At 36.1% G+C, this 26,765-nt stretch overlaps 1 protein-coding gene across 1 annotated transcript in view; it reads left to right on the top strand.

Moving 5' to 3' along the window:
- Positions 1-1,587: 1,587 nt before the first annotated feature.
- Positions 1,588-26,765, top strand: part of LOC115424216 (hemicentin-1) — a 38,280-nt gene continuing 13,102 nt past the window's right edge. Inside the window, exons 1-13 of the mRNA XM_030141336.1 lie at positions 1,588-1,773; positions 6,356-6,622; positions 6,696-7,022; positions 8,668-8,889; positions 9,166-9,393; positions 10,483-10,746; positions 16,245-16,505; positions 16,608-16,766; positions 18,195-18,401; positions 18,584-18,826; positions 21,759-21,960; positions 24,932-24,939; positions 25,189-25,410. Of these exons, the coding sequence (XP_029997196.1) occupies positions 1,716-1,773; positions 6,356-6,622; positions 6,696-7,022; positions 8,668-8,889; positions 9,166-9,393; positions 10,483-10,746; positions 16,245-16,505; positions 16,608-16,766; positions 18,195-18,401; positions 18,584-18,826; positions 21,759-21,960; positions 24,932-24,939; positions 25,189-25,410 (2,668 nt within the window). The 5' untranslated portion in view covers positions 1,588-1,715. The remainder of the gene's footprint in view (positions 1,774-6,355; positions 6,623-6,695; positions 7,023-8,667; positions 8,890-9,165; positions 9,394-10,482; positions 10,747-16,244; positions 16,506-16,607; positions 16,767-18,194; positions 18,402-18,583; positions 18,827-21,758; positions 21,961-24,931; positions 24,940-25,188; positions 25,411-26,765) is intronic.

The following is a 26,765-nucleotide window of genomic DNA, read 5'->3' on the forward strand; positions in this document are numbered from 1 at the left end:
ATGTGGATGTGGACAGGTGTCTGGATCAGCACTGATGTTGGTCTAATGTTCTAAAATACATGTTCCTTTCACCTTACATGTGTTTTTCTTGTACTTGGCCACTTATGGGTAAGGAACCAAATATGGTAACTTCAATAACCTTGATTTTCTGCATAACAATAAAAAATTTAGAAAAAAATTCACAAAAGTAATAAAGTCTTGTAATGTCCTCCAATAACACACTAAGGTTGAAATCTTTTACTTCAGGGTATTTTTGTGAGTGCCCTATAACCTCCTGAGACCCAGCAATGTATTTTTGTCCTCTGTAGTGGACAAGAGTTTCATAGCTTTATTTAACCCTTTCATGCATACTGGTCACTGCAGTGGACAGTTATTCTCCAGCTGTTCTCTTGTATATTCATGGGTTTTGTTGTTTTAGTTCCATATCAGCTGACACAGTGGACGTTTATGCACAATCCCATCAACTGCAGTTCATACCATTGCTGTAATTTTGCTTTTCTTGATAAACCTGATCTGCAGTAACATGTTTTCGTGTAAATCAATTGCTAATTATTAGATTGTAAATAACAGTTTTCTTGATCAAAAAGTTTTTTGGTTTTTTTTGCATATTATCTCCATGAATTGAGAAACCACTTGTATTAGAGTATGTTCAAATGTGAGCAAATGGCATTAGTGGCATTAAAAATGTTTTTATGTCATAGTTTTCACAGTTTATCACTTTCTAATGATGGCTTTTAAATACATGTTTCTTTGCTTCAAAAATTAAACGCGTGGTGTCCAGCTAAGTGGACATTTTTCTAACTCCATGAAAAATAGGGTCATAAAAAATGTCAGTTGCATTGTTTTTCTTCATGCCTAAAGAGGAAAAAAAATCACTCAAGAAAAAAATATTGACTAATGTTCTCATAATTCATGCATGAAAGAGTTTAGATAAATAAATAAATAAATAAATAATGTCCACTGAAAAGGACATTACATTAAAAAAAAAATTAAAAATATATCTGAAAAAACTGTTGCATCATGCTGTCTCCAATTAAGATGATTATTTAATGTAAAATGGTGAAAATGTTTACTTACTGGGTCTCAAGAGGATATAGGATTAAACTACAAGTCTGTAAACACCAGCTCTGTATGTTACCTCTCCATTTCACTTTTGACGCCTACATAAAATGCACAATGGCACAATACATTATATATTCAAATTTATGGATTGGTTGATCAAAAACATTAAGACTTCATGTATTTCCACACACAGTAGCCACTAAGAAATGCCTATACTTTCAAATAAATGTTCTAAAGGTTTAAAAACAAGCAAAGTTTGTGAATAGTTCAATGTTTGTTTGTTTTTGTTTTGTTTGTTTTTTGTTTTTGTTTTTTTAGATTTTTTTTTTTTTTCTCATATCAAACAACATTGCTCAAAAATACATCAGTATGCCAGACCTATCTGAACTCTGTAACATTGCCAGCCTACAGAAATATTCTCCTCATGCAAATCAGAGAAGTGCACGAAGTAGTAAAAAGGGAGAGAGAGAGAGACACGGAGGCAGTAGGATCAGTGCGTTGGCTGTTTCTCTCCCTCTCTTTCTCTCTTTCCTGTGAATGTACAGTATTTCATCGCTTCACAAGGATCAGGAGAGCGCAGCATCCCAAACTGAACAGAGCTGGAATAAACCACAAAGGGGCCATTGTTTGAGTCAAATGAGTAAACAAGTCAAATGAGTGAAAGTACTTCATTTGTTCGACTCTTCGTGGGGTTTCTCCTCAGTGCGACAGGTAAGATATTTCCACTTTCTCTGCTTTTTCACAGTAAGAATAGTCCGCTTTATATAGTGTATCCTACATATGTATACTTATATTTATCCTAAAGTGGATTAACCCTGTAAAACAGCAAACCCGAAATACAATCTGCTTATAATTAAAATGAAAATCCAATTAATATTATAAAACGACGGTTTCACTGTTAAGACTGTGAACGTACCATGACTGCATAACTTTGTTTTAACCAGAAGGGAGCAGTATTATATGAAAAGACACAGATCACTGTTTAGTCTTCATATCAGTGTGATTTAATCTGACACCGAGCATCATGTGGAACAGAATAGAGCAAGAAAACTTCAGCAACCGTAAGGAAAAATACAGTTTGGGGGGGCAGTATTTGAAGGGGACAACGCACATCAATGGACACCATTGCAAAATATGTAAAGTGTAAATGCGCCAAAGTTAGCGGACAAGTCATTTAGGTGATAAAAGACAAGGAAACCATATTATTACAATACAAATTAATGCAATACAACTGGTTCACTCAGTTCTTCTTCTTCTTTTTTTTTTTACATGGAGATAGGAGGTTGTGGGCCGACAAAAACCAGGGTCTAAAAACGAACGAACGAACAAATAAATAAATAAAAAGGACAAATGGTGTCGGTGTAACGACTTCTAAGGAAGAACAGTCACATGATGTGTCCAGTATTTTTCGCCAAATAGTGAATTTCTTTTAATGATATAATTGTAATAACCTAAGTCTGTGTATTACACAAATAGTGTTCGGCGTAGTAAAGTAAACTTTATGTAATTTAATCATAGTAGATTTATTTGCTTACAAAGAACGTGGAGCGTTTTGCCAAATATATCAATAAGATTTACTTCACTCTCTGAAGGTATGCTTTACTTTTATTTACTGTTTTTCTAATGAAGTTCAAAGTACGTTGCGTACTTACATATGAGTTGGTGATAGATATAGGAACTCAAGTTGTGGGGTTTTGTGAATAGTCCACACAGTTTGAGGTAAACACCACACCACTGACTTGAAATGGACTGGTGCCTAATATTATTAAAGGGTTTCTCTCCAAATTATTCAGTTAACTCTCCTTTATGCCTCTCAAATATCATCACCTTCTAATTTACTCTGTCTGATATTTCCCTCTGTGTTATGCAGTTCTTTTCTAATGTGTGCTTGTCTCAACTGTCCATTTTGGCTCCTTATCCACCTGTTGAGGTGATTCTAGCAGTGGAAGGCTGGAGAAACTGGAGCTCCACTTACATGAGCTCCACTTCCACAGTAACGTCACCCTAATCCTAGTGGCGGTCACGTGTTGTGAACAGAAGTGGAGGTGTGGAGCTTTACTCACCATCTTCCGCAGCTAGATCCTCTTGGACATGTTGGCTACTGGTGCTGGGGGTAAAAGAAAGTAAAACTGGTCAGATCTAGACATTCTGACGCCATGTGTCTATTTTAACTGAAACAGAAAGAAAGAAACCCCCTTATCCCATAAATTGACCATTGTTTAAATCAATGGTATCACAGGTCAGGTCAGTGTTAATAAAGTTTCCTGTCCTAAGAAACCAAAGAAATCTGTTCCTCTCTGAATCTTTGATTTGGTTTCCAAGAAAACTCATAGGCCTATGTGAGCAATGTTTGATGTAGCCATCTTTTAGTGAAGTACTTTTGTGCCAATTTGTATTTGACTACATTTTTCTTGACGCTTAAGTCTGTGTATTACACAAATAGTGTTTGGCATAGAAAAGTAAACTTTATGCAATTTAATCATAGTAGGTTTATTTGCGTACAAAGAACGTGGAATGTTTTGCTAAATATATCAATAAGATTTACTTTACTTTCTGAAGTTATGCTGTATTTTTATTTATGGTTTTTCTTATGAAGTTCAAAGAACGTTGCATACATTATTGTGAGTTGGTGACAGATGTAGGAACTCAAGTTGTGGGGTTTTGCGAATAGTCCACACAATTTGAGGTAAACACCACACCACTGACTTGAAATGAACTGGTGCCTCATATTATTAAAGGGTTTCTCTCTTAATTATTCAGTTAACTCTCCCTTATGCCTCTCAAATATCATCACCATTTAATTTAATCTGTCTGATATCTCACTCTGTTACGCAGTTCTTCTTTACTGTTTGCTTGTCTCATCTGTCTTTGTTGGCTCCTTGTCCACCTGTTGAGGTGATTCTAGCAGTGGAAGGCTGGAGAAGCTGGAGTTCCACTTACATGAGCTCCACTTCCACAGTAACGTCACCCTAATCCTAGTGGTGGTCACGTGTTGTGAACGGAAGTGGAGATGTGGAGCATTACTCACCATCTTCCGCAGCTAGAGCCTCATGAACATATTGGCTACTGGTCCTGGGGGTAAAAAGAAAGTAAAACTGGTCAGATCTAGACATTCTGACGCCATGTGTCTATTTTGACTGAAACAGAAAGAAAGAAACCCCCTTACCCCATAAATTGATCATTGTTTAAATCACAGGTGTCAAACATGCGGCCCGGGGGCCAAATCCGGTCCGCCAAAGGGTCCAGTCCAGCCCTTGGGGTGAATTTGTGAAATGGAAAAATTATACTAAGATATTAACAATCCTTTTAGTTCAGGTTCCACATTCAGACCAGTAAAATACTATCATAATAGCATATAAATAAGGACAACTCCAAATGTTTCTCTTTGTAAATGTAAATATTTTCATGTATTTACACTAAAACAAAGTATAATTTTGCAAAAAAAAATGCGAATAACCTGAAATGTTTTAAGAGAAGCATGTACAATTTTAACAATTTTCTGCCTAATACTAAATGTTTTGCGTGTTTGTAGATCCACTGTGATCTGTAAGTTATAATGTACATGTGTAAATGATAAACTGAGGCATAATATTGTTAAAATTACAGTTATTTTTTTCAGTTTGTTCATGTTATTCACATTTTTTGAAAGGATAGTTTGTAGATGTAAACCTGTCCCTAATGTAAACTAGAAGCACTCGGAGAGCGCAGACCTCCGCCAAGGCTGATCAGTGGCCCCCCCCGTGGGCCCCCCCACCCCCGATCACCACCAAAATGTAATCATTTCTTCCTTATCCCATTTCCAACAAACCCTGAAAATTTCATCCAAATCTGTCCATAACTTTTTGAGTTATGTTGCATACTAACGGACAGACAAACGGGGCCCTCCCCCGTGGGCCCCCCCACCCCCGATCACCACCAAAATTTAATCATTTCTTCTTTATCCCATTTCCAACAAACCCTGAAAATTTCATCCAAATCTGTCCATAACTTTTTGAGTTATGTTGCACACTAACAGACAGACAAACAAACAAACAAACAAACAGACAAACAAACCCTGGCAAAAACATAACCTCCTTGGCGGAGGTAATTAACTTTTTTTGCTCTAAACATAGAGAAAAGTTTGGAGTTGACATTATTTATATATCATTATGTTATTATTTTACTGGTCCGGCCCACTTCAGATCAAATTTAGCTGAATCTGGCCCCTGAACTGAAATGAGTTTGACACCCCTGGTTTAAATCAATGTTATCACAGGTCAGGTCAGTGTAAATAAAGTTTCCTGTCCTAAAAAACCAAAGAAATTTGTTTCTCTCTGAATCTTTGATTTGGTTTCCAACAAAACTCACAGGCCTATATGAGCAATGTTTGATGTAGCCATCTTTTAATGAAGTACTTTTGTGCCAACTTGTATTTGGTATTTGACTTCATTTGTCTTGACGCTTAACTCCTGTTTTGCAGATGGTAATGTTTACCACCCTCCTGCATTGATTCTCAATTTTTGTGATAAACTGGAGAACGACGTGTGGGTGGAATTAAAAATCCTCCGCCTCAAAATAAATGAACTCTTTGCTGAAAAATGTGTTTGTTGTGTCAGTTACAAAACTGAAAGCGGAGATGTTTTTCTGACCTAATGAAAAATAGACTTTTCAGAGAAATGTGCTTCTCAAAGGGCAGTGGTAGCATGATACCAAGTATGTAAATTAGTTAAAGTGAACTCAACCTTATTCATTTTCAGCTGTAAAATGCAACATCCAAATCCAAAAACATCATATCTATTCATAAAACACTGACATGGACCATTTCACAGCATGCGAACTTTGACATTGCTCCTAATACTTCCATATTTTTTTGTTAGAAGGCAGTTTATTTGACTTTTACTGGAGCATTTTCACAGTGTGTTATTAGTACATTAAATAATGCAGATTTCATTCTCTTATTTGTCAGACAGGTTGTAGCCAAAACATGTCAAGGTAAAAGAATTAACTCTTTTTCCATCTGTCTGACAAATAAGAAAAGGAAATCTGTATAAGTTCTAGTTGACAGTATGAACCTAATTGGACTACATTAAATAATGGATGTAGATACTTCTCCATAGACAAAAGCATGTTAACATAACATCAGATCCCCTTCCTCTCTACCATACCTGAGAAGGGGCTAAATTCAAAATGAGTAATATAAAATTTAAAAAAAAAATCAAATAATTGCAAAAATCTTAAAAAAGTAATAATATATGTCTCCCTTGAGAAAGTAGTACAGGTTTAACACACAAATCTGCCCTCTGATGCCTTTCAGGTTTCTGCTGTCCCATTGAGTTGATCCCCTCCAGTGTTGTGGTGAAATATGAAGACCCGGTGTCAATCAACTGCAGCACATTGGACCCCCAGCACAAAGGAATGGGCTGGGAGGCACCGCATGGAGGGACGACAGTACTGCAGGTTCCTGCTTTGACCTGGGCTTTAGCGAATGTAACAGACTGGAATCCTACTCCTGAATGCTTCATTAATCCATCACCAGAGTTTGGTAAACAGTGCAGCAAAGTCCCAGATATTATTGTTTACAGTAAGTCTTGGTTATTTCTGCAAATTACAGAATGACGCTTTGATTGTATCTAATCACCAAAATTTTTGTCCAGCATTTCCAGAGACAATTGATATCAGCTCTAGTGGTAGCTCTGATGGTGTGGTGAGAGAGGGAGAGACATACAGCCTAACATGTGAAATAAAGCGTGTGGCACCCCTTCAGAGGCTTACTATGAGATGGTACAAAGACGACACACTATTCCATACGGACACTTTTGACAGTTCCAGTCGGAAACCAGTGGATCAGTCGTCTGTCATCAACTTTACATCAACTAGACAAGATAGTGGAGTCACGTTCAGATGTGAAGCCCATTTGGATCTGAGTCCAGATGGACCACAACTTTATTTGACATCACAGGAGTACAACGTTACAGTTTACTGTAAGTATATCATGTGCACTTACTAATTATTTAGTGGAAATGCTTAACCCTTTATAGCAGGGGTTTCCAACCTTTTTTGGCTTGTGACCCCATTTTAACATCATAAATTTTTGGCGACCCCAGACATTCAAAATGGAGACTTTTTTTTTTTTTGCTTTAATAGTTTGCTATACTATGTTGTAAATAGACATTATTTTTAGATGACATTTAGTCTACATAATATTTATTATTCTGGACGGAGGCAGTAAATCCAGGTGTAGATTACTGCACAAAGGGAGAATTGGATTTTCCTTGGTCAGGATATGTACAGTCAGTGCAGCTTGGATTTAGAAGGCTGACAATTAATACTGAACAAACAAGAACTCAAACTATGAATTATGAAAGAGCTGCAGCATCTGAAACTGACCACAATGAACATTTGACAGATAAACAGAACCACAGTGCTGCAGTTTCAGACTTACAGTTTGTCATGTCTGTTATGGATTGGGATTGTCTCTCTCAACTCACCATATTTTTTTATTAGTAAGTTTTTTGTTTTGTTTTGTTTTGTTTTTATCAACTACTACAAATTTCAGGTGACCCAGTTTGAATTCCAGGTGACCCCTCGTGGGGTCCCGACCCCAAGGTTGAAAAACACTGCTTTATAGGGCACTCATAGAAATACTGTGGGATTCAAAATTTCAACCTTAGTGTGTTACTCCAGGACATTCCAAGACTTTATTAATTTTGTGAAATTTTTCAAAAAATTTGTTATTGTCATGTAGAAAATCATGGTCAATGAAGTTGCCATTTTTGGGTCTTTGCCCATAAATGGCAAAAAAAAAAAAAAATTCCAAGAAGTAAATGTAAAAAAAAAATACAAGGAAAAACATGTGTCAGGTGACAGGAATATGTATTTTAGAACATTACAACAACATAAGTGCTGATCCAGACACCTGTCAACATCCACATTATCCCTTTGAACATTGATTGACTGATTGATTGATGTATTTATTTCAAATATGAATGTCAAAACAGAAGGCAATAAATAAACAAAACACTTAAACATAAGACATATAATACATATTCGAAAAGGAGTGAGAAGTATAACTTATAAACTCCCACCCCTTCTCCTTATATAATTAATAGCAATAATAACCTTCCTAGTTTAAACATATCTATACTATTTACTATAATATGCCTGATACTTAATAATGATAATTAAATAATTTGGTTTCTGGCTTTATATTATTAAACATCATTCCTTACATTAGTACCATTACTTCATGGTACCTAACAAAGCAGGTACACTCATTGTTCATGCAGAGGTGGACCTTACATACCCTGTAGACCACATTGGACCTGAGGTTGTTGACTCACTGGAACTGGTACTGTCACTGTCTTGTAATGAATGCGGAAATTACCAAAAATAGTTTCTTACCCGATAAAGGGTTAAATAAATTATCTATAAAATGTAATGTTAAGTCTTCAATGTTGAGATTAATACATTAACAGTACAATAACTGGTTTTCTCTTAATGTGGCAGAAATTTGTCTCACACTAAAAATTGTATTTCCCAAATGGCACCAAAATTTCCATTTTAATGTGTGATGTTTGATATCAAAGTAAAATGTTTTGTATGGCTGCTGTGTTTTCTCCTGTTTAGATGGACCAGAAATGCTATGTTCTACTGTTGAGTTGCTAGAAGGGGAAACTATAGAGAGTTACTGCCCCGTGAAAGGAAATCCAGCCCCGATTGTCACATGGAAAAAAGATGGACAGTCCACAGAACCTACCATCCCTCTCAGCCGGGAAAATGCAGGCTGGTACACTGTTGAGGCTGAAGGGATTTCCTTTATCAGAAAGAATCTTCAAGTCTTAGTGCTATGTGAGTACACTTTGAAGAAGACAGAAAGTTATCTTTTATTCAACTTTGAGTTGAAAAACCCAAAAGTCTTTACTTCTTTCACAGAGGAATAATCAGTCTTTGCGTTGTTCAATTTAGAGTAAAAAATAATCAAATTATGTTGTGTTTTGCAGTGCTTTTGTCATTTTGTGTTTACATTGTGTGACAGCTAAATAATATGCACAAGTATTAAAAAAAAAAGTTAAAAATGCTGATTAAAGTTGATTTAAGTTCAGTTTTTTTGTTTATTTGTTTTAGATGGACCAGAGCTGACATGTCCACTCAATTATACAACAACGGAGTATGCTCCTTTCAACCTTACCTGCAAAGTTGAAGGATATCCCAAACCTGAAATTACCTTGTACAAAGACAACGATGAGGTGGAACTTCCAGAGAACCTCACAAGAAGCGATTCAGGACAATATGTCATCGCTGCTTCAAATCAGAACGACATTGTCAACGTGACTGTAGAGATAGTTGTCACATGTAAGTTATTCTGATATATTTATTTATTTATTTATTTTTGATTGATTGATTGATTGATTGATTGACATTTTTTCTTATACACACACATACACTTGTAATGTACACACAATTATAGCAAGTATATAGACCTGTGCCTCACTAACAAAGGCACCTGCAGTATTACAAGTGTTGTAAAACAAAAACAAAAAAAACCAACAAAAATTACAAATAAACAGTACACATACACATTACGAACTCCTCAGCCATAAACATTTGTGCACAATTTAATGCTCTGTTACAATTAGGGGTATTTAAACTCATTAACCCTGTCATAAGGTTTACACAACTAAATGTTTATTCTTCCTCGTCATTTGCTAAATCAATACTTTTTTTATCAGAGCTGGAAGTGGAGAGGGCTTTTAAATCACTTCAGAATGGGAAGGCACCAGGGCTGGATGGATTCGCATCTGAATTCTATAAAGAATTTAGGGATTTATTGTCAAAGCCTTACTTAGACATGCTAAGTGACTCATTGGGTACTGGTGTCCTCCCCCCTTCTCTTAGGGAAGCCAATATATCCTTGATTCTCAAAAAAACACAAAACCTCCAGAAGATTGTGGCTCTTATAGACCCATCTAACTGCTTAATGTTGATTTAAAAATACTGTCTAAAATTCTTGCAACACATTTGGAAAGTATCTTGCCCAATGTAATAAATACTGACCAAACAGGCTTTATTAAGGGTCGCAATTCTTGTAATAATCTCAGACGTCTTCTAAACGTGATTCAGTTCTGTCAGCAGTGTGCTGTGAATGTCCTTGTGGTCTCCCTCGACGCGGAAATCGATACTTTTAACAAACACCTTAAAAGGTTCCCATATCTTATCAAACATATCCTGCCTTCCTTTTCGTATGTACGTCAGTCTCTCCAAAGGAAAAGTTGTCAGCATTTGCCTCACCCAGTATGTAACACTCAGCCTGCTGATCTTTTTCTAAAACATTGCAATGGATCTTTTGGCGTGTAAAACACACATATCTCTGATAAAATGTGTACTTTTCGTTTATCACACTGGTGTTCTTCCCCTAACACTTCTCTGCATTACCACTTCTAGACCCTCCATCACAGATACTGGAGCTGGAAGATACCGAGGTTGCACGTGGTTCTACTGTTGCACTGAAGTGCTCCTCTATGGGAAACCCACGACCAGAATATTCCTGGAATTATTACCGGACTGACAATGTGGTGGAGGAAAATGAAGATGGAGTGTCTCGTCTGCTGATCCTCAATGCTACAGCGTCCAACATGGGCACCTACACATGTCAAGCATCCAATATGGAAGGAAATGTCTCTAAAACAGTCAGAGTCAGTGTAAAAGGTAAGGTCAAAATAATGTGATTGCAACTTTGATTTTGTAGAATATGATCAGGTCTCTACTCTCAGTCCAAATAAATGACTGTATATATAGATAGTTAAGATGACAAAATTTCATGCTGTCATGGGAGCAGTGGAGCTACATTTCCACGCTTCCAGGTTGAGACATGGAGCAGAGCAGTACCAGACCAAAACAAACAGTGGTTAGTATTACTGTAGTCAATCATATATTGATATTCCTGGCTGAAAATGCCTGTTTGTACGGCCTGAAAACATGAGGAACAGGAGTAGATGCAAGTATCATGTCCTGTCAGACCACTTTAATTATAATATGCTGAAAGAAAAGGAATTTTTAAGCATTGCAGCTTTAAGTATGCACGTGGCGAGTGCAGGATTCCAAAGCACAAAACAGCATTTGCAAATTCAGCGTTTTCATGTGTGGCCATGCGACAGTGGAACACATTACCAACAGAGCTACTAACAATTACAAACTATCACACATTTTCCTGCATGGTGAAAAAACAGCCACTCTCTAATCAAACCTGTAGCCATGATGTAATGTGATGTAAACATGCTTAGAGTGTGTGTGATAGACTGCAGTGGGACGAATAAGAGTGAATGCTTGGATGTGAATGATTTTTTTATATATATAGATGGAGTTATGGAAATGCATCTTATACTGCTCTTTATATGTTTTAGTTTTTATTAATGTCTGCTTTTTTAATGATAACATCAGCCTGCCCAGGGACTACAGGTGGAAATTAGTACTAGTGCTACAACCTGGCACACTACATCTCTCATGTTTAAGGTTAATGTATATTGTGCATCATCCCTGTCTAGATAAATAAATAACAAAATAACAAAATAAATAAATAATAAATAATAACAAAACAATAACAAAAAAAGTATCAAAATCATGCTTAAGTATAAGTATGTAGATAGTATCAGCAAACTGTTGGGTACTTAAGGTATGAAAAGTAGATGTAGTCATGCCCTACTTATCTCTAAAAGACACATTTTCTTTTTTCAGAAAAACATCCCTCTTTACTTTTAGAGACTGCTTGTTCCAGCTCAGAGTTAATTTATTACAAAAAGGACTCATACACGAACATGTCCTTCAATTTATTACAAACATGCCATTCCCTATGAAGGCTTAAGTGCTATGATGTTACTTTGTTATTGTTACTCAACTAAGAACTTGCATTTTTATGCAATTTTCATTAAATTTTAGATCTACTATATATTGCAATATTGAGAAAACAGCTCAGACAAATACAACTCTAGTCATATATTAAGTCAGTTCAACCTCACATATAAGAGACCACTAGAAAAAAAAAAATCTTATTTCACTTTCTACAGTATCTGGTTAGTGCTGTGAAAGACACTTACATTGTTAGGCTGCATTGCTATTGTGAAAAAAAAATAATGTGCTGTCTAAGTCTTATAATGGCAGGGAAAAGTCCTCTTTCAGAAGTAACACCAAATTAAATTTGCAGACACATGGTTTTCACAGGAAAGGAAGGTACTTGTGTAAAACTACCTAGATGCATCGTATGAGGGCATCTCCCTGAAGCCAAAGATGGTTGAATTCACTACAGAACTGACATGACAAACACCCTCCATTAAAACCAAGTGAGAAAGATATTGGTTTCAAAATGAAGAACATATGTAGAACAGGGGTGTAAAACATGCGCCAAAACCAGCCCGCCAAAGGTTTCAATCCGGCCCGTGGGATGAATTTGCAAAAATTACTCTGAAGATATTAACAATCAATGGTGTTGAGCTGGTTTTAGTTCAGGTTCCACATTTCAGACCAATGTGATCTAAAGTAAAATAACAGCATAATAGCCTATAAATAATGACTCCAAATTTTCTTCTTAATTTAACATCAAAAAATATATGACATTATGCCTGTAAATAATGACAATTTCAAACAAACTTTGAACAAACTTTATTTTTTTTTTTTGCTGTTTGTGATGTGCAAATAAATAAATTTTTAAAAATTAAAACATTAACAAACTATCCTTTAACAATAAAATGTGAATACACTGAACAAATATGAACAACCTGAAATGTCTAAAGAAAAATAAATGAAATTTTAATAATTTGGGGAGGTGTTAATGTGAAGTCCGATGTGGATCAAAGAAGCATGCCAAACCAATATGTCACTCTGGCCTTTTCAGAAATTTTGTTGTGAAGTGCATTGTAGCAATGGGAATTCCACGCAGCTGCAGTATGGCTGCAGCAGCAACAAACACAGAAATGGCATCATTGCTTCTTGCTGCTGTGGCTGCGTGGAATTCTGAAAAGGCCTGAGTGAAGGTTTGATTATGGTTTGGTATGTAAACAAATGGACTGCTTGTGATGGAGTACACTTCGAAGTTGTTCACCGTGAGGGAAGTGATTCAGGTGTATAATCACAGAAAGACTAACGGATTCATGATACTTCAGGCTATCTCGGGTTTTATAGATTTGATGGAAAATTTGTGACGAAAGTCATATGCAGTTTTAAACCAAGGAGAAAATTTAGTAATAATTTAGGAGTTGAATAATTCAAGAGTTCAGTATTTGTAGGTTATGCTGTTATTTTACTTTGGATCACAGTGGGCTGTATGTGGCCCCTGGACTAAAATGAGTTCAACACAAGTTTTTTTGTATCCCATAGGCCAGATTAGACCCTTTAGACCAGTGGTTCCCAACCTTTTTTGGCTTGTGACCCCATTTTAACATCACAAATTTCTGGTGACCCCAAGCATTCAAAACAGAGACTTTTTTTTTTTTTTTTTGCTAAAATTAATTTGTTTTTGATCATGTGATAGTTTACTATACTATGTTGCAAATAAATGTTAATTTTAGACAACATTTAGGCTATATAATGTATATAATGCACCTTTTTGGTGTCTGCCTCTCAGTTTCTCTTGGAGATGCCTTAGTGGGGCCAGGCGGGTGAAGAAATCTTTCCATTCTCTGTTCAGTCTGGTTTTCTGACTGCAACTGTGTCCAGGCAGGTTGAAGTGTACTAATGCACATGGCCACATGGTCAAGCCAATCAAGATTTGCCCTCTCAGATATTATATCCTGCATTTTATTTGAACTTGATTTTTACTAGGGAAAATGTGTGGTGTTTTAATTATAATGAAATATATACAGGGTGTCCCATAAGTCTCCATACATAGGAAAAATAAAGGTTTCTTGACATAAACCATTTTTATTTATATAATATGCTCTATATGACTGCCATTTTGTCGGGAACACATTTCAATGCGTGTCCTCCACTGCTGAAGAACTATAAAGAAGAAATATAAAGAAATACATATTAGAACCATATGTATTATGTCTCCTATGTATGGAGACTTATAGGACACCCTGTATATATATATATACAGGGTGGGGAAGCAAAATTTACAATATTTTGAGGCAGGGACTGAAAGACAGTGTATGACCAATTAGTTTATTGAAAGTCATGAGAATTTATTTGCCACAAGAAAATTTACATAATAGAAAATGTTTTTATTCTATGTGTCCTCCTTCTTTCTCAATAACTGCCTTCACACGCTTCCTGAAACTTGCGCAAGTGTTCCTCAAATATTCGGGTGACAACTTCTCCCATTCTTCTTTAATAGTATCTTCCAGACTTTCTCATAATAGTTTTGCCCATAGCCATTCTCTTCTTTACATTATAAACAGTCTTTATGGACGCTCCAAATATATTTTAAATCTCCTTTGGTGTGACGAGTGCATTCAGCAAATCACACACTCTTTGACGTTTGCTTTCCTGATTAGTCATATGGGCAAAACTTTCTGAAAAGGTATGGATAATAGTGTTAGGTATGATTATGACATCAATATATGTTTGGTTTCAAAACAATTGACGTAGTGCCTGCTGAGAAAAAACAACTAAATGTTCATTGTAAATTTTGCTTCCCCACCCTGTGTGTGTGTGTGTGTGTGTGTGTGTGTGTGTGTGTGTGTGTGTGCGTGTGTGTGCGTGTGTGTGTGTGTGTGTGTGTGTGTGTGTGTAAAGCAAATACACCATTATTTCAACTTGTTGGTCTTGCAATTTAAATGGCACCGCATTGTATTTCAATTTACAGTTTTATTTTCTAAAAACAATAGAAATACATAATTTCTACATACATATCTGGTTTTGTTCACATACTCTTCCTGTAAGAACTACAGTTATATTTAATTTAATCGTTACCACAAAAATCTTTTCAAATAAACAACTTTGCATTGTATTGTCACTTACAGTTTTTTATGTTGCAATTTTACAACTTTTTTGGTGTAAATTCTAGGGTCATTTTTTACAGTGTATATTAAGTATTTAAAAAGTATTTATGGCCTACAAATTATTTATGTACAGTTTAAGTGTGCAGCCAACTCCATTACCAGATTTAGGCACAGGCGGTGTTTGTGTGCGCGTGGTCGTGTGTGTGTGTGTGGGGGGGTGCTTCCTGTCTGCTCGTGCACCGCTCCTGGTCCGTGCAGCCATAGCTTTCACCCAAAAAGCCCCGAAAGCCGCCGCTGGTCCGTCCCATACAGCTGCAAGGGAAACAGAAGAGCCAGTCAGTGTAACGGCAGAGCGGGTAGAGCTGTTTAAATCCTCCGAGACTACATCCAAATGGAAGAGTTAAGCTGTTTTCGGCTGCTGTCAGTGTTTCTGACTTTAAAGCTACTCTTGCTTTCTAACGGGACAGAGTCGAGTAAGTTGAGCTACTTCACAGTTAGCATACTGTTTGCATTTACTGTCGGGTTTGGAATAGCCCGATTTGGCTGATAGCATGTTAGGGAACAATTAGCGGGATTGTTTGGCTTGACTATGTGCTAAGTTATGAGGAGCTAACTTAAAGCAACAGTGATTTGTTAAAAAGTTAAGAAAGAAATAAAGCATATGTATATTCAATGTTGTTGAAAGAGTTGAAGTATAACTGAGTATTGAATAGAGTTAATTTTAGTGATATATGCTGCCAATCCATTGTCTTAACCTTATGAGATCCAGGAAAGTTGAAGTTTTTGGATTTTCTGCATAAAATAATTAATTGTCCAAGGGTAAAAACAACATGACAGATACATTATAACTTATAATTCTAGAATACAACAGGTTTTTGTGAACCTTGTCAAAAAAGCACAAAAAAAATCATTGCTGGGTCTCAGGTTAAAACTCCTCTCCTATTTTTGAGTATTATACTGTAGTTGTCATGTTACACAGAATATCTCTAAGTTAGAGCTACTTTGTACCTTTTGACTAAATAAAATGGATTGAAAAGAATGTGGCACATTGTACTGAGATATTGATATGGCCAGTACAAAGAATAGTGAGCAGCAAGTGCATACTTCTCTAAGGGAGGGGTGTATCCTTCCTGAGTCGTTTCCTGTTGCCTCCTGAACAGCTTTTCAAAACAATTTTACTACCACTGAATGTGGAAATGTTGTTTTAAGATAAGACGCTGACTTAAGACTTGGATTGAATAATATTTCTCCCCTACGCACTTCTTCCTGCAGGTGCCAAGATAGAATGTCCTTTGGAAATAAATCCAGACCGGATGCTGTTACAATACCAAGGCATGGAAAAGAACGTAACATGCAAAACGCTAACCTCGTCTGAAAATGTTCGTGATCAATACTGGCAGATATCAGGCATCAGTATCAGCAGGAAAGCATGGACTCCTGACACCCAAAATGACTGGGACCCAAGTCCTGCCTGTTTTGCAACATTTGTTGGGAGAGAACCATGCAACAAGTCTCTAAACTTCACTCTTTACAGTATGTATTAAACTGCATGTACTTGCCTTTATGACCTTTAAGTGTACTGCACAGGAATTTCTTGAATTTTCTAACAGTTCCTATTTTTTGTGACCCATCCAGAGGAACCAGACAGTGTATCCATCAGGGTTTTGAATAATGAGAGCTCACCTGTGGAGGGCAGTGATTGTTTTCTGAGATGTGATGTTGTCAACTTTGCGCCAGCACAAAGCCTCAGAGTACAATGGTACCAAGGAAATAAAACCATGGAAGGACTGACAAGTAAGGAATCTTGCTACACACAAGTTTGACTAGTGATTATAAAACCTATAGTGTAAATCTTTAACTGACTGTTATACATCATCAGACATGCGCTGACATGAACTAGATAAACAACTATGAAATGCTTACTCATCTCATATTCATACTCTCATCACTCCCAATCATGCTCCCTTTCCAAATAGAGTTAGTACTGAGCTGATGTTTATGTCATTTGGACTTTCTTTATTTGAAAACTTTTTGAGAAGTTTTTTACTTAAAAAGTTTTAGTGGGTTTTTATTTTACACTTTAAAGTTCTTATCTTTGAGTTGGAAAACAATATGCAGTTCTAAACTGTGTATATCTCCACTTTCACAGTAACACTAGTGGCAACTTGAAACACAACAGGGGCACACTAAAATTTCTCTTTAAAGTTTCAATATGTTGCATTCATGCATACTTGTGTGTTTATGTGGAATCTGTGTTGGGCTGGCCAAGATCACTTGTTGACACTAATAGAGTCTATTTCCAAGCTAATGGTTATATCTGTCATGCATAAAAACTGACTTGAGGCCATAGCGATAAGAGTACTGTTATAATAGATGTAAGCAACTGAAAAAGTCATGGAAGGTCAGTCTTCAAGACATGTTATGAGCTGTTCACACATTGGAAATTAAGTGATTAAGATAAATATATGTTTCTTAACATCTTATATCTTGGTGTTTTAAAGGCCCTGTGTGCAAGATCTATGTAGATTTAATCACAGAAAAGGAATATAATATTAGTAATTCTATTTTTATACCGTACCACTACATGAAAATGGTCATTGTTGGGTTATGTTACTGTTAATATCTAAAGACAGAGCAAGTCCATCATGTTGCACATCCATACGTTTGCAATACCTCTGAGCAAACGTCCTTTTGTGGCAGGTGGCATTTTGCGTTGAAGTGTATCGCCATATTTCACCTACTATTTTTAAGTATGGCTAAAAACAAATCAGGTCAACCTACCACTGGCTGTATTGAGGGACTAAATGTCACAAAATACCCCACACTGAACACTCAAGAGTTGCTCTTGGTTTTGCAAGCATGCATTCACATCCAAGCACACCTGTTCCAACTCATGGATTTGTGCTACTTTTTGTGACGGCCAAAAGGTTTTAGCTAGCTTTCTCTTGGTGCCTAGCTACTGAAATATGGAGAACTGGTGAGAGATTAGGCTCTGATTCAAATTCACCTTCAAACTACCATAGTGGAAAAGAGGCTAATGTTAATATGACAGAGAAAAAGAGATGTACTACTTTGTAAAACTGACTGAAAATAGAAACATGAAAAAGGATTTGAACTCTGTGTTGAATACATGTAGGGAGAATCACTAATACATAAATGACAATGACTGGATGATCAGTTTCTTTTTTTTTTGTGTTTTAATTTTTTTTCAAAATTCATCAGATACATCGTCAAAGATTCACTGTCCTTCAAGCAGTGCCAACTGTGACATCAATACGATCAAGACCCCTGTCAATATGTCATTTACCACCACTATAACTCTGGATAAAAAGCATAATGGAGCAGAGTTCAGATGCAAAGCTGTGATGGACCTGGAACTAGAGGACCCTCCAAACATGACATCCAGTCCTATCAACGTCACTGTCCATTGTAAGATCACGTTTATATTTGCTGCCAAATATTTACAATTAAGAGAACAATGTCAAATTAAGTGAGGAAGTGATTGAATGTATGCTTTCTGTTTTATAATCGAAATAGACACTAGAGCTTATTTCATCTACTGTGAATATTTTTGACCTGCTGCTGCTCAACTGGTCATTATTTCCCAACAGATAAGCCCGCCATTAATACAACAAAGCTCCCAAAGACAATCCCAGTATTCAGAGGTTATCCTGAAGAGCTTGTCTGTGAAGCTGAAGGGAACCCACCTCCAAAGATCCAGTGGCTCTCCAACTCAGACAAAGTACTTCAAGTGTCTGGAGGTGTGCTCACTGTTAATGAAGCCGGCGTGTACAACTGTAATGCTTCGAATGACGTTGACTCCACCTCCCACGAGGTTGTGGTGATTTTGAAAGGTAATGGTTATCTTAACTTGAGTGCATCATCACTGTTTGTCTGATACACACATGCAGCAGATGCAGCACCAATACAGGCAGAGTAAGACACTGTAATTGGAGAGGATGGAGTTTATCACATTTTAAGTCTCCGAAAACTACAGTAGGGCCAAAACATTTGCCAATGCACTCTACTCTGTTCCCTTATAATGGACCTGCATAATATGAAGGACACAGAGCATAGGAAGAAAACATTGTTCAGGCAATATTGCAATGATGATGTGGTTAGCAATTAGTAAAGTAACCTCACAATCACGCCCAAACATAGAAGGAACATCCTCCCTTTTCCAGTATACCTAATGGGACCTAAAAATAATTTCATAAAAATACAAAATATTTTTTAGGAACTTGGTGGTCAGTGGCTAGAGACAGCCATTTAAATTATGGCTTCATTTACTTATTTTTCAAGTGTAAAATCTCACTATTTGTTGTGAAGATAGTGAAGTAACATCTAGTTTAGTGTGAAAGCTCAGTGTGCTCAGTGGATGTCATCTCTCATCTCGCATTACATGTTACCAGCACCGAAAGAGCCGTTACCTTGGCATTTTTCTCCTCATTTGTCAAGAGTTGGGGATAAAAATATATTTTAAAAAAAAGAAGGTAACTACAAGTCTTGTCATGTTGAAATTGCAAACCTCAGTCTTCATTGACTGAGCAGCTTGTGGAGAGAGACGATCTCACCTCCAAGACTTGGGTGTGAAATCCCTGTATTTCACAGTCTGATAATTCAACACTTTTAAAGCAAAATGCAATTTTTTTGAAGTTTAAAATTATATTTTAAATTGACAAACAGCTGTAAATGATGGCATAATACAAATCTTAACCAAAAAATTCACATCTGTCTTGTCTTTGACTGTAATAATTTTTTTCTTACCAAAATAAGATCTCTTTCGACACAACCGGAGGGGGCAGGCCTCATCTGTCTATCGACACATGTTAATCTGGTGGTGGCTGACCACTTGCTGAGCTTTAACAGATTGGCCAAATGGTGTGAATTAATGTCTCCAGGCCTTTGTCTTATCTTAATATTCACAGGCGGAATGTGAATGCATGGTGCATGTAAATAAAATTATTCTTCTTATTAATTGTAGTTCAGATAGACTTTTGTAATATGTTTATCATGCTCACTCATATCATGATGATGATTAATAGCAATCTAGTCGGTAACTCTACTGTTAATAATTTTTTTTGTACTTCAGCTGCATCATGAAGATTTTCTTTATGCCTCATAATTACCATAACTGGAACAACAGCAGTAAACATTTCAGAGGCTAGAAACAAGCAACAAAACAAGGCTGATATGATAAAAACAGTTATTTGGAAATTTTAAAACTAGAAAGAGTAAAAGTTAATCAGCTTTCACCAGCAGCTTTTTACGTAATGACTATGGGCCCTCACCAAGTGGTATTACCAGAAATACCTCGCTGTTTTTACTTTTCTCCTAAAATAGTTTCTTGTAGTGTCAGCATATCGGTTATTTTTTTAAAGTAAGTACTACGGATAGCAACGTTTCCTTAATCTGCATTTGTGCATCTGCATCCAACAAAGTATGAGCCATCATCACTGTTCCCATGGTACAAAAGGAGAAGCAATATAACACAGCATACGTGTCATGTTTACAGGAACTGGTATGAGATAGGAATGTAGATAAAGCATTGTAGCAGTTGCAGGCATGCCATCAGGAAGTGAGTGGCATCCACAGGTAGTACCTTTACTTTTCACAGGTTACCTACTTGAGATTACAGATATACCCCCTTTGCATCAGGACACTGCTTGTCCTACCACTTACAGTGACAGTGTCATTTCTAATGTGCCAAACATGAATTTAGAGTGTAATGCTGACATTTCAGTAATGCACATACAGTTGTGCTCATAAGTTTACATACCCTGACAGAATGTGCATGGGATGGTCTTCGATGTTCCAACATGACAATGACCCAAAACATAAGGCCAAGTCGACCTCTCATTGGCTGCAGCAGAAAAAAGTTTGTTTATTTCGAATAACATTAAAACCAAGCAACTAAAGGATTATATAAAGGAAAGTCTAACATTTGAAACAGAGTGGGGTGAAGTTTAACTTATAGTCTCCTGCCCCCTTACCCCATCCTTCAGCCTACCCTAAATTCCTATGTCAGATCCCTTAAGTAACTCAAAAGTCCTACACATATCAGACTAAATTCTGACTATGCACAAAACACAAAATTGATATACATATCAAGGATAGATTGTCCAATTTGCAGCAGCATTTCACATTAAAGTAAACTCTGTCCTTTTCATAGCAGCAAAAAGTGAAGGTGAAGGAGTAGCCATCTCAGTCTCCTGACCTCAGTATCATTGATCCACTTTAGGGAGGTCTCAAACATACAGTTCATGCAAGAAAACCCCAAATCTTAAAGGAACTGGAAGTGTTTTGCCAAGAACAATGGACAGCTTTACCATTTGAGAAAATAAAGTGCCTCATCCACAACTACCACAAAAGACTTCAAGCTGTCATTGATGTTAAAGGGTCATAGATCAGGGTCATGTGGATAGTTTCTGTTGTCAGTATGATTTTAAAAAGAGCAAATGCATTTGTTTGATAATAAATGGCTTCACCCAACCACTATCCATAAGTGAAAGAAAAGTTTTTGTATTATCATTCATATTCTCTGAAAAATGGCAAAAAAAATCATAAATTCTGCTAGGGTATGGAAACTTATGAGCACAACTGTAACGCACATAATTCGGGCAAACACAGTAATCCTTGCATCCCTGGGCCAAACATCAAACAGGAAACATTGAACACTACCTATGAAGTAATGCCAAAACACACAGCATGCTTCAACATGTAGAATTCTGTTTTGTTTTTTTAATTCAGAAACAATAACGCTTTGTGTGTTTGATTTCATTACAGAGGACTACCTGCCCCTCATAGCTGGGTTTGTAGCCGTCACTGTCGTGGTCATCTCCATCGTCTTTCTCTTCATCTACTCAATATACTACAAGAACACCAAGATGCGTCACTACAATCTTAAAAACCCCAAACTCAGCATCCACAATGGTAACGTAGCTCACAATGGCTGGGACTCACAGTTTCCAATGACCAAACTGTCTTAGCAATACATGTTGACCACTCTGAATGAGCTGCATCTCTACCGCCAGAGTCTACAGTGTTCTAAAGGCTGGATACCACTCAATCAGCTGCTATACACTGGCCACTTCGTTTCCTTCAAATGCCAAACATCATTTCCTCCAACATGTAATCGCATATCTATAAATCTGTTCATAAAGTAACCCTGGTTTGAGATGTTTAATTTTGTATTTACTACTGGATTTGACCTGTTTTCACTGGATCTAAAGAAGAGAAGAATGAAGGATATTCAGCGAGGAACTGACTTTTTTCATGAGCACAAAGGAAGTATTGAATGTTTAAGTCGTCCTTGTTTCGTGAGTATGTGATTCATGCTTTTTTTGCTTTATTGCCATTTTAGTATTTACTCAAGCTCAGACCTCTGAGATGATTTTAGCAAACCAAACATGAATTTAACTTTGCTTAGAGAGTGATCATCTTAAAACTACTGTGGTTTTACTAGTCACACCAACAGGAAATGCACTATATCGATTTTAGTGCTTATTTGCTTCCCCCAAAGTGTGACACTAAATCTGTGAAAGAGCAGACCAGCTGGGCTCATTTTGTTGAGACTATTGCTTGGAAATAGTATTGATGGAGCACATTGTCCTTTTACTAATGTTTTGTTAGCCACTCTGCACTTCTTTATGAGTTTGTAGCTTTTCTGTGCCTGGCTCTTTGTTGTGCGACTCTGTTGCACTCTGAGGATAAAGGACAAATTGTCTTGTTTGTCACGTGTGTGTTTTTGTATTATGCTTCAGGCGTTAATGCATAACGCCCATAAGAACTGTATTTTTACAACAATGTATTATGTATATGTAAAACTTGTATTTATTTATGAGAAGTGTTAAAAATATTTCAACCAAGCATTGAAAATGGACTGCAGACAGGGGTAAACACTGCAAGTTATAGTGGTTGGAGTCCATTCTATGTCAATAAGGACATGAGGACATGTATTTGTGAATACTGCTGTAAATATTTATGACGTTTGTAAATCAGGTATTTTAATATTAAAAATGTTGCTTTTCAAACTAAGTGGTTTGTCATTGAAGGTGCACTTTTTTCACATGCTTTCAAAAACAAAGACCTGATGACTTATCTAATTCTAATTTCTATTTTAATCTTTTTAGCTTTGTCACTTTGGTTTAGTATTGAGCAAGCTAAAACCAGCTCAAAATATCCCCAATTTGTACAGTATATATCCGTGTAAATATACAAAAGGTGTCAAGCCCCCTTTAAGTGTCAAACAAGGTAGGCATTGAATTTCATGTTTTCTGTAAGTTTAAAAAAAAAAAAAAAAAATACAAAAAAACATCTAAATTGGGTGACACTCCTTATACTCAAGCCCAGAGGTCTCAAACATGTGCCAAATCCGGCCCGCCAAAGGGTCCTGTCTGGCCCATGGGATGAATGTTTTGAATGAAATTTCGTTTGAAGTACTTTGTACTGTCAAATGACAATAAAGGAAACCTTGAACCTTGAACCTTGAATTGTGAAATACAAAAATTGCACTGAAGATATTAATCATTTTAGTTCAAGTTCCACATACAGACCAATTTAATCTCAAGTGGGTCAGATCAGTAAAATACTATCATAATAACTTAAACATACTCAAAACTCCAAATTTTTCTCTTTGTAAATGTAAACATTTTCATGTCATTTTACTGTATTTACACTAAAACAAACTATCATTTCACAAAAACTCAACCTGAACCAATATGACCATTTTGAAATGTCTGAAGTACAAGTTTACCAATATTCTGCCTGTTATTAAATGTTTTGTGTATTTGTAGATCCACTGTGATCTGTATATTTACATATGTAAATGATAAACTGAGACACAATATTGTTAAAACTGCACTTAGTTTTCGTAAGAAATTTCAGTTTATTCCTGTTATTTACATTGTTTTAAAGGATAGTTTGGAGATGTAAACATTTTCATCACAGAATTTTGCTTTTTTCACTCTAAAATATAGAGCACAGGTGTCAAACATGCGGCCCAGGGGCCAAATCTGGCCCACCAAAGGGTCCAGTCCGGCCCTTGAGATGAATTTGTGAAATGCAAAAATTACACTAAAATATTCACAATCCTTTTAGTTCAGGTTCCACATCAGAACAAATCAATCTCAAGTGGGCAGGACTGGTAAAATACTATCGAAATAATACATAAATAATGACAACTACAAATGTTTCTCTTTGTAAATGTAAATATTTTCATGTATTTACACTAAAACAAAGTATAATTTTGCAAAAAATATGAATAACCTGAACAAATATGAACAACCTGAAATGTCTTCAGAGAAGTAAGTACAATTTTAACAATATTCCGCCTGTTACTCAATGTTTTGTGTGTTTGTAGTCCCACTGTGATCTGTAAGTTATAATGTACATGTGTAAATGATAAACTGAGGCAGAATATTGTTAAAATTATACTTATTTTTTTCAATTTGTTCATGTTATTCACATATTTTGAAAGGATTGTTTGTAGATGTAAACCTGTTCATAATGTAAATTAACTTTTTCCCTCTAAGACACAGAGAGAAGTTTGGAGTTGACATTATTTATTATATTATATTATTATGCTATTATTTTACCGGTTCAGCCCACTTCAGGTCAAATATAGCTGAATCTGGACCGTGAACTAAAATGAATTTGACACCCCTGATATAGAGGAAAGTTTGGAGTTGACTTTATTTATGTATTATTATGTTATTATTTCACTGGTCCGGCTCACTTCAGATCAAATTTGGTTTAATGTGGCCCCTGAACTAAAATGAGTTTGACACCCCTACTCCTACCTATACTCGTTCTATAGTTTATTAACTATGGAAATTCGGAAAACTTTATGTCTAGATGGCAATTAAACTCCCCACATGAGTGAAAACCACTGTAATTCTACTGTTCTTATGGGACAACAAGCAGCTGGTTTCGCTTGCCTGTGGTGCCTTCTGGTACAGTCGGAAATGTCAGACTCGCACAAATAAGTTTGCAGCTTCTTGAATTACATTTCGGGTGTGGTTGTTTACAAAAAGGCGACAGCGAGCGATGCTGGTCTTTTGACTGAAAAATTGGTTGTTATTATTAATACTATTAATAACTTCCGTACAAGCTTAGGTTTGGGGCTCCATCGTTCACCAATGTAACCCCGCCTTCGCTTGGATCCAAACATGGTCTGGAAAGGCGCCTGTTTAGTTTCCTTCTGACGAGGTGTTAGTAAATGCAGCACGGCTAGTTTTACTTTCGGGACTTTCTATGAAAGTAAAAGGCGAGACACAGCACGTACAAATAGTACGGAAACACACATTTGGAAATAGGCTTCCTCGTTTGCATAACTTCATTCAGAAGTTTTCATTTATTTATACGTGTACGTGTTTTGTGAATTTCACGGAAAACATGATGTGGGTTATTGTATTCGGCGGATTCATGGCGTTAACAGGTAAGTTCTGTTTTTTGTTGTAGGTTGCGCAGGTTGTTTGTGTACTTTACACAGCTTTTAAGGTTAGACTCAGTGTCCCGTTTGAAAATCCACATAATCCAACGACACTGAGTGCGACTGCCAGAGAACAGCCTACGCCCATTATTTGATTACATTTATGATTCCATCTGTTTGTTTCTCACCTCTATAACAAATGCATTGTGGGGGAAAGTAGTCTGTTAAGTAGAAGAACTCCCCGGAAAAGAACAAATATCACAAATTCTCCACAATGACTATTTTTACATATTATTTACATAGTTTTACTTAAGTAAGTAAAGTATGGAAAGTAAAAGTGGCTTTGTCATAAATACAGCCTATGAACCTTTACTGGTCAATGTATTTTTATTATTATTATTTTATTATTTTTGTCAGCTGTATGTTATTTTTGGATTTCTACTTATACAGGATTAATGTGTGTTTTGGATTTGACAACAACTTTTTTATGCTCTGTAAGGCAGGGCAAGTTTATTTGTATAGCACATTTCAGCAACAAGGCATTTCAAGGTGCTTCACACAGGACATTGAAATACAACGACAAGGGAAAAAGAAACACATTTAAAACATTATAAAAGAAACATGTCAAAGGTGATTAATAACAGCAAGTAAGCTGTAAGGTCACGAATTTTAGTGTAGAACAGCACAGCTCATAAAAACACCTGTTTTCAGTTTTGCAACACTGCAGTTTCTGACAAATTCATCAAGAGTTATAAAATATAGTTACATAAGAGAATTTTATCAACCCATAATGGATTATTTGGAGATCCATGTTTTCACTGGACAGGAAAAAAGATGAAAAACTAATTATAACTAAACAAAAACTAAATCTAACAGTAACTAAAGCTGTTTAAGTGACTAGAAATATTGTGATGCAAAAAGGACCATTTTACTTCTGAGATATCGTGGAATAGAAGTATACATTTCTTTAGTGTTTGTCCTTTTTTTTTTTATCATTAAATACACTTTTCCCCATAAAGTTGGAGTAATTTTGTTTGTAGACACATTCCTCTTTTTATTCCTATTTATACAAATCAGTATTCACCCTTGACCAGGTGCAATGATTATGAACTGAGCCCCAGTTACACTTTATCTATCAAGAATAAATAACATTGTCACAATCATTTCATGAGAACAAATAAGAAATATTTTATTCCAATTTTATGGACAACAGTGTAGTTTTTTTTAACCTTATGCAAACACAAACACAAAGAGATGACCAATTTTTCAGTATTATTGCAGTTTTTTGTAACACATGTTTGTCCAATGTTAACTAATTACTTTTTTTATTATTGTTTTTCCAAGAGTACCATTTTGAACAA

Source organism: Sphaeramia orbicularis, chromosome 8 (genome assembly GCF_902148855.1).
Source record: "Sphaeramia orbicularis chromosome 8, fSphaOr1.1, whole genome shotgun sequence".
Taxonomy (NCBI): Eukaryota; Metazoa; Chordata; class Actinopteri; order Kurtiformes; family Apogonidae; genus Sphaeramia; species Sphaeramia orbicularis.